Source organism: Hippichthys cyanospilos, chromosome 5, assembly GCF_059441005.1.
Source record: "Hippichthys cyanospilos isolate Australia breed blue-spotted pipefish chromosome 5, RoL_Hcya_1.0, whole genome shotgun sequence".
NCBI classification, from domain to species: Eukaryota; Metazoa; Chordata; class Actinopteri; order Syngnathiformes; family Syngnathidae; genus Hippichthys; species Hippichthys cyanospilos.
In genome coordinates, this window is record NC_142373.1 from 20,954,136 (window position 1) to 20,962,486 (window position 8,351).

The following is an 8,351-nucleotide window of genomic DNA, read 5'->3' on the forward strand; positions in this document are numbered from 1 at the left end:
ATATACTGTATGTATAAAAAACATAGTTTGCAAACATAGTTTGTACATTCGAAAGAAAAAGAAAAAAGATGAAATTTAATGTACAGTCAAACCACAAAAACGTGCCTTGTTCGAAAATAAAGAAGAAAGCCGTGAATCACATGATACTCTGGACTTGACATTAAACAGTTTTCGATTGTATGTCCTCTGTTTTACTTTTTATATTTGTATCCAAAAGTTAGCCTTACTTGGATGTCTCACTTGACAACGTGCAACCCTTTTATTGATATAATTAGAAGAAGACAACGTTGTTTTCTTTCTTGTAAGTTTGTCCACTTGGTCAGCAGTCACAGCTCCAGAGAAAAAGCTAACATTAGCGCAGGTTTGAAACCCTGTAACTGTGATTAGACTAATTGTACTGTATTTATTTGTACATAATGTAATCAAACTTGTAAGAGTGACCTGTGGCTGAACTAATCAAGCCTATGATGGTTGATTACCTACTTTTTATGAGTATGTAGCAGAAATCAGTGATCAGTGAAAAAAGTGATTTGTTGAATCAATAAATCCCCTTAACAGAATCTGGTAGACAAAGTGAACCTTCCCAGGTGTCGTTGACAAATTTGTACTTTTTCTCTCACTTGTTAAATAAAATCGTCATGTAGAAACTGCATGTCATATACCTTTGGATTGTCTTGGTTTGATGTATCAGTTTGAGGAAATAAAATCTTTGCGAGCGATATGCAAAAAAAAAAAAAAAAAAAAATATATATATATATATATATATATATATATATATTAGGAAGGGGAAAATATTTTTACATAGCACTGTAATTAAAAAAACATCTATTTCAGTTATTTTTTTGGTTTCTGGCAATTAAAAACATCGGCATTCAACAGAGGAGAAATAAAGTTAATGACACAAGCCAGGATACAAAAATATAATGTAGATGACAATAAATAGAAAATGAATCATGTGCAAATTGAATAAAGTGCTGTATGAAAATCTGCTCCCCGCAAAGGCTAAGTAAAATAAACAAACACTAATGACTCTTGCAAACACAAATGTTTAATCACTCAACAGAATTTGGATTTGCTTGTACAATCACATGGTTAGTGCAAACAAAGACAAGTACGTAGCCGGAATCATCAGCAAACCAGCAACAACAAGAATCATACAGCATATTTTCAGAACGGAGCGCCACGTCCGATCATTTTCATATTGAAGAATAAATACGCCATAAAAGATTTCAAGATATACTGTACATACTAGGAGGAGGGGTTAAGGTGTTTATAGGAATGACTTGCCATTCCAATCTCAATATGTACCAAGTTGTTTGCCATCGAATTCAAAACATACAGCAACAAAAACATAAATTGTCATATTCCCACTATGGATGATAAACCTGAATTCAGGCAATGGAGAAGTTCTAATCCATAAAAAATATATATATATTTGAAGTTTTATCTGTGAAAAGAATAAATAAGGACATGTCAGTGCAGGCCTTTTTTAAACCGTTCCACATTCAAGATCACACACATGGATGGAGAAATATACCAAGTATTGATTCTGATTGTGGAAGCCCCCACTTCTGGAGAATCAAAAATTCAACTCTTGGAGGCTAAAGGAAATGTCAAAATTGAGCCTGAATTCCGAGTGGATCATTCTCACCATAATTAAAGGCCTTTTTATAAGCATTCCATCATACCAAATCCATGAACCTTCAAGGACATTGATAGGATTATTAGGGAGCAACAAGGAGAGACAAGTCATAAAAATCAGCCTATCACAATCAAAACATTTAACGTGATATGGTGTGCGAGGGCAACAACGACTTTGATGAAGGCGCTGGTTCAGAAGATTTGTTGTTCAAAGAGGATCTTCTCAAATCCTTGTGGAGGCGTGTGGTAGAAGTCACTGAACTGGCAGTCTAAGATGGCGCTGTCGTCCACTGGAACGGCAAACAAAAAAAAATGGACAGTGAGGAATGACAAGAGTATCAGATGACCACTTTATAGGAGTCAGAGTGCGCACACTGAAAAAAAGTGCATAAATTGTTCATTATTATTACCGTAAAAAGTAAACAGCGCAGGCATGGGGGGTAAAAACCTGTGATGCCGAATGAAGAGGCTCCAGATTTAATCGAGATTGCATATTTGCTACCAACGTAATTTTATCATGGCAAATCCCTTTGAAATGTTCAGACAATCAAATGAGGTCAGATTTGTCCCGGTTGATTTGAAGGAAATTTTGCATCCTTTCATATTTGATTTTAAGATGACAGTCATGGACTTTGTCATAATGGTGGCTATAAAGCAGATGCACGCCAATGTTGATAATAATGAATATTAGAAATGTCTGATTGTGTCCACGAGTGACGAGGTATCAATAACAAATGCACTTACCGTAAACAACGGGGTACACGGTGCCTCGTATACCTGAGGCGGGACAATGCATGTTCTTTCCATTCAGATACAAGTTCATTTCCACATGATCATACGTGATGCCCTGTGGATGATATAGATGGTTTTAGTCATTAGATACTACATTCCAACTGATTCATACTTTTTCAATGCGTGCATATTGAGCTCAATGCAATCATATATGTTCAATGCATAGTCAATGAGAATGTGGTAGAACAGTGATGTCAATTGCACGGCCTACAGAGCAGCAATGGTCCTTCAGGGGTTCCAAACAAGCCCATAGTGATAGCTAATATAATTGCTTATTGCTCATTCATAAGCTACTCTGAAATTGGCAGCAAGCGACCCAGGTGAGGATGCCTAAAGAAAATGGACAAATGGATGGATGGCTGTTGAATGCTGTGCTGTGTGAAGAACAGTTCAGTGACAACAAATACCTCCAGTAGAAATGTTATAATACTAAATATTGCAAAAGGTATTTCAACAACTTCGGTTCAAGACGGACTGCTTTGGTGGAACCTTGTCAAATTTTCAATACACCACCACAATTTGTACTTTTTCTTGGATCTTGATATGCTACTATTTGAAAAATCAACTGGTCTATATAGCTGTTTCCATCTACGTTATTTACTCTACTCGACAAAAGCCAAGTTTCCACCAGGAAAACAACTCGAATCTGCTCGACTTGCTTTTCTGATACCTACAGCTTTGTGGTACCCAAAATGTGATGTAAATACTTTGCTACTGCAGCTAACTACCGCGGTTAATGTGGTAACATGTTGTCATATTCCAGTTTTTTCAGCATTTTAGAGCTGTAATTTCAATTTGTGATGCTGTGATATTTTTGTTCAAGGTTATCATACCTTAGATTAATCTTGCCCCATGCCTATTCACGACAAACGACAAAGACAGGAAATAGTATGGCTTTCACAACCTTCCTTTGGTGGACTTAAATCAAGCAGTTAAGATGATTGATGGATTGATTGATGGATGGATTGATTGATTGATGCATGCATGTATGGATGGCTGGATGGAAGGAAATTGGGTCATTTTAATTTATGGTTATGATTTGTAGTTGTTATAAACGCCAAAATTATTCCAAATTTATACTTACCACAATGTCACCCTCCTGAGGGAGATTGTTGGCAGGCAGGCGGTTTTTCTCTTCGCCGTTATAGACAATACAGCCATCATGTCTCAGGATGAGGCTGTTGGAGTCTCGGCCTAAAGGCACTTGATTGAGGTTGGCTTTCTGCGTGGCCACACCCACTCCCCACACACCTTAACACATACATACATTGGCTGTGAGGGATTCATGAGCACAACAGTTAACAGGAAAAATCAGCAAAACCTTAAATTGCAAATAACGCAAAATGTTGGAAAATCACGTTAAACATGCAATCAAAATTACTTGACAAAGCGTGATAACATTTACATTGCCCGAATTGAAGATTGAACGTACTATGTTTGACAACTGAGGTTCCACATTAAATAAATAAAACTAAAGTGACTGATTGACATCAGTTGGTGAGGACTCACCAGTGGACTGGATCTTGAACTCAAAATAACTTTTATTCTGGTGGAGAGGAGCATTGGCCAGGCATGCTCCAGTGCCGCATATTCTACGCCCACTCTTTACGATGACAACATCTGTGCCTGTAACATAGAAGATATAAATTAGTCATTTAAAAAAAGCTGTCAAAAACAACACGCTGATTCAATCCAGTGACAAAAGTTGATTAAACATCAACTCCTACGACCACTCGTCTGACATTGGGCAACACTGTATTAAAGTGTGCCTCAGATCTACAGTTCGGTGGTTGAATCTTGAGTTTCTGCAATGTCCTGTAGAGTTTGCGCATTAACCCTGTGCCTGTGTAGGGATTCTTAGCTTCCTCCCAAATAATTTCCCCCAAAATGCATGTTAAGTTTGCGACACTATAATAACCATAGATGTGAATGCTAGCCCGAAAGCTTATAGGTCCTGCAATTGGCTAGCGCGGGGGGGCTGTAACCTCGAGAGCTGTGTCCTGTCAGCTATCGATGTCTCTTTCAACACACGTGATTCAAATGATCATGCGTTTTCAGACTTTGACAGAGATTGCTGACGAGCAGATCATTCAAGTAAGGTGTGATGGAGGGGAAGATATCAAAATAAGGCAGGATACGGCTTTTGAGGAGTAGGGAGTTCCGTACCCCTGTGCTAGTGAGTGTCGACCAGTCTAGGGTGCACCCCGCCTCTCATCCAAATTCAGGTGCTATTGGGCGCAGCTCACCCATGACACCAGTGAGGCATCAAAACTTTACGGTAAGCGAAACAGCAGACATGTTCCAAGATAAGGCATTTGTTACCACAGACGTCCAAGTGGAGCCAGAGCAACGTGTTTGATGTTTTAAAGGTGGATTGAGGGAGAAAGCGTTAAATATGGACAGTTTATGGCAAGTAACAAGTAAGCTAACAGCAAAGGAGTAAAACACGCACTTGGACGGATTTGGCGATATAAAAATTGGATGTAAATCCATGTATTAAAGACTAACTGTAATTTACCCATGCGATGAGTATCTAACTGAACCGTGGGCATTTCTTTAAGTTGGACATGCCCCGATCCTCCATCTCCGCAGCAGTTTAGGCAACACGTAAACATCGCCGCCATCTTCCAAGCAATGCAAGGACAACACTACTTCCGGCAACCGTTCATATATGCGGCTTTTATAAACCACAGCGACACTTCGAGGCGAAAATTGAAATGACATCATCCAACCGCCCATCCAATCACAGGGTTAACGATAGGCAGTTGCTCCTGATGGCATGGAAACAAGGGAAGAAAAAAAATCTGGATCAGGGAATGTCCCACACACATTACTTTGACTATTGGATAAAGCTGTTACATAACCACGCGTGGAGTACAAAGAGCAGGAAAGTAATGGGAACATACAAAGAATGATAATCTTGATTAAACGGAAATTCTCTGTGCTTTATCAAAGTTATACTGACCGTCCAAATCAGCTCTGACACGCAGATTGCGTCACTAAAGTGGGAATTTACAAAGACAATGAAGTTTTGAATAATATTTACCCAATAATAGCTATATTAAATAAAGTAAATAAATAAATACATACCGTAGATATTGGGACAGGAATATAAAGGTAGATAAATGGAAGTAAAAGTCTACAATCTCCGGTTCAAGTGCCATTTTGGAGTGATATGAAAATTATTTTTAAAATAACCAACTGCATAACTCTTATAACTAGGGATCACATTTAAAAAGCCTGGCAAATGCGAGTCTGCACAAACCTGCCATCTTTAAAAGTCTCCCTGACCCAGACAAAGTTCTGAGCCACAATCTGCAGGACAGGCTGTGATTCACAGAGAACAACCACCACATCAGAGAGATTTTAATGTTCAAAGGTATCCGTAGTCAATTGTGCACCGCCTGCTGGCATTATTTTAATGGTGGATATCGAAAAAAAATTAAAAAAAATACAAATACAATGGATATACAGGAATGACAGAATTGTACAGTCATTGGACATTTCTAAGAAAGATTGCATTATATTTTTGATGGATACCGCTGCTGTTTTCATAGTACAAGTGCCACAGCGACTATCGTGACATAACAGGTGAGCTTTTAAGCGTTGTTTAGTTTAATTTGCATATTCCATCATGATGTCGCACATTTACACGAGCGTAGTGACAGAAGTAGGGCAGCATAAGAATGTGCACTCCGTTAAAGTGGGGCTTATAACCTAAATTGACAGTTTTTCCACGCTATGGCGTTTTGCATGGCAACAGCCCCTCCTGTTTCTTACATCACACAGGCACCGTCAACAAAAGGAAATCATTGGTAAAAACGCAAAATCCTAGTGTAAATTTAAATTAAAAAATATCTACAAATTGATGTACGGTTTTGCTCACAATATACAGTTTTTATATTTGGTCTTTATTTTAAGACAGATGCATTTGTGTTTGCTTAAAAAAAAAAGACACCCCCCCACCCCCCAAGTCCGTCACGGAAATGGTTGAACTTAGTCTCGGAAGTACGTTTTGACGAAGTCTGCTCGGCAACAGCCGTGATTGCGTCGTAAAGATCGCGTCTTCCCAGCAGCTGGTGAGTGAGTTCTTGTTTCCCCCCCCCAACCCTCGCTTGTTACTATGCGCTAACTATGTCACGGAAACCGCGAGCGACTTAGTGACAAGCAAGCGCACGTCGACTGTGGTGCTTCGTCGGTCGGTGCTGTTTATTGAGGCGTCCGTTGTGATATGATAACATTTGGCCGCATGTATATACGTAGCCTTCGACGTCGTGCCCGCGGAGAGGACATGTCAAAGCATGCACATGAGTTTCACGGTGGGGAAGCTCCGACGTGACATTTTTTTTTGCGCGCGCGCGCGTTTGTTGACAGGAGCCGAACATGGAGCAGCTGGAAGAGGAGCTGACCTGCCCGATCTGCTGCGGACTCTTCGAGGACCCGCGCGTCTTGATTTGCTCTCACAGCTTCTGTCGGAAGTGCCTGGAGGGTCTCCTGGAGCCTCCGCGGGTCTCATCGTTCGCCAGATCGCCGTTCAGGTGCCCGACGTGCCGCAAGGAGAGCCCCCACAACGGCGCCAACAGCCTGCAAGTCAACTACTCCCTCCGCGGCATCGTGGAGAAGTATACCCGGCTCAAGGTGGCGCCCAAGATGGGCGCGTGCGCCCAGCACACAGCGCAGCCCCTCAACATGTTCTGCGCCACCGACCTGAAGCTCATTTGCGGCTTCTGCGCCACCGCCGACGAGCACCGGGGCCACCGCTTCTGTTCCCTGGAGGAGGCGTACGAGCGCGAGAGGCGAGCCTTTGAGGAGCTGCTGCGCAGCGCGGAGGGCTGGCCGAGCGCGGGTGCTCTCGCCCGCCTGGAAACCCTGCGAGCCGCCAAAAAGAAGGCGCTCCAAGCGGTCAACGAGGACGCGGAACGGGCGAGCGACTACTTCGACAGGCTGGCGGCCGCGCTTGAGAGCAAGAAGAGCGAGATCCTTTGCGACTTCGAGACGCGCAGGCTGGCCGTCATGCAGGCGTACGACCCGGAGATGACGCGGCTGCACGACACGCTGGACAGTCAGCGGAGAGCGCTGGCCTCTGCCGAGGCGTTCCGCGGGGTCAGCGAGCCACTCTGCTTCCTGGAGCACATGCGCGACTTCCGACAAACGCTGGCCGCCCTCAAGAAGGACGGCGACGAGAAGAAGACGGGGGAGACGACTCCTGCTAGGACACCCTCCGAATTCGCCCCGCTCGACGTCCAAAAGTGGGACGCGGTGAGGCTAGGTGACGTGGATAAGATGACCGTGTCCCACGAGAGGGAGCCGACTGCTGCGGCTGGGAGGTCACGCCGGACGGTGCGCTTTCTCGACCTGGTCTTCCTGACCTGGGTGCTTTTCGTAACGGGGTCCGCGCTGCTGCTTGCGTCGCCCACGGCTGTGGTGGCAGCGGAGCATCTGTGGGAGGTGACCAGCGCATCCACGCAGGTCGTGGGCGACATGATAATCTCGGCTGTCACTTACATTAACAGCTGTGCGTTAATTTAAGTGAAGGAAATAGGATGCTTACACATTTGCTCTTTCGGAACCGCATGGGCGCAAAAGGAGTACGCAATCATTTTAACAAAATTTGTTCCATTTTCTTTTATTTTCCTGAAGGTCTTGCCAAATAAAAAAACGAAGATCAGCGTTGTAAATACTTGTTTGAATTAAATTGGATGCTACAATAAATTGAAATATGTATTTATCCATGCATTCCTCTTCAAGGTGACAGGTTTCATAACACAGCCTGCTTGTAATATGTAGGGAAAACAATAGCAAAAAGCCATTCAAACTGAAGTCCAAACTAACATAAAATGCATATCTGTGATTCATTTGCAGGAAAAAAATAATCTAGTTCATATAAAAAAATACTACAGCTACACTGCTAATGCGTT

At 42.5% G+C, this 8,351-nt stretch overlaps 2 protein-coding genes across 5 annotated transcripts; one reads left to right on the plus strand and one right to left on the minus strand.

Moving 5' to 3' along the window:
• Positions 1–1,026: 1,026 nt before the first annotated feature.
• LOC148423964 (SPRY domain-containing protein 7) lies at positions 1,027–5,111 on the minus strand. Its single transcript, XM_088415216.1, has 5 exons — positions 4,952–5,111; positions 3,943–4,059; positions 3,518–3,684; positions 2,386–2,488; positions 1,027–1,931 (listed from the first exon to the last, which is right to left on the minus strand). Exons 1-5 carry the CDS (start codon positions 5,055–5,057, stop codon positions 1,834–1,836), a joined length of 591 nt encoding a protein of 196 aa, XP_088271342.1. The 5' UTR covers positions 5,058–5,111; the 3' UTR covers positions 1,027–1,833.
• Positions 4,509–8,161, plus strand: trim13 (tripartite motif containing 13). 4 transcript variants are annotated; one of them, XM_088415212.1, is made up of 2 exons: positions 4,509–4,711; positions 6,808–8,161. In XM_088415212.1, exons 1-2 carry the CDS (start codon positions 4,682–4,684, stop codon positions 7,960–7,962), a joined length of 1,185 nt encoding a protein of 394 aa, XP_088271338.1. In that variant the 5' UTR covers positions 4,509–4,681; the 3' UTR covers positions 7,963–8,161. The 4 variants fall into 4 exon arrangements, with proteins under 4 accessions (XP_088271338.1, XP_088271341.1, XP_088271339.1 ...); XM_088415215.1 differs by lacking the exon at positions 4,509–4,711 and adding an exon at positions 5,774–6,024; XM_088415213.1 differs by lacking the exon at positions 4,509–4,711 and adding an exon at positions 6,415–6,512.
• The last annotated feature ends 190 nt before the right edge of the window (positions 8,162–8,351 follow it).

Excerpts from the sequence above, each read along its gene's own strand:
- trim13 (XM_088415212.1), top strand. The coding sequence starts at position 4,682 with ATGACACCAGTGAGGCATCAAAACTTTACG. Across the intron at positions 4,712-6,807 it reads TGAGGCATCAAAACTTTACG|GAGCCGAACATGGAGCAGCT; the intron begins GTAAGCGAAACA and ends GTTTGTTGACAG.
- LOC148423964 (XM_088415216.1), bottom strand. The coding sequence starts at position 5,057 with ATGGCGGCGATGTTTACGTGTTGCCTAAACTGCTGCGGAGATGGAGGA. Across the intron at positions 4,060-4,951 it reads GTTAGATACTCATCGCATGG|GCACAGATGTTGTCATCGTA; the intron begins GTAAATTACAGT and ends TCTATGTTACAG. Across the intron at positions 2,489-3,517 it reads CTCAGGAGGGTGACATTGTG|GGCATCACGTATGATCATGT; the intron begins GTAAGTATAAAT and ends TATCATCCACAG.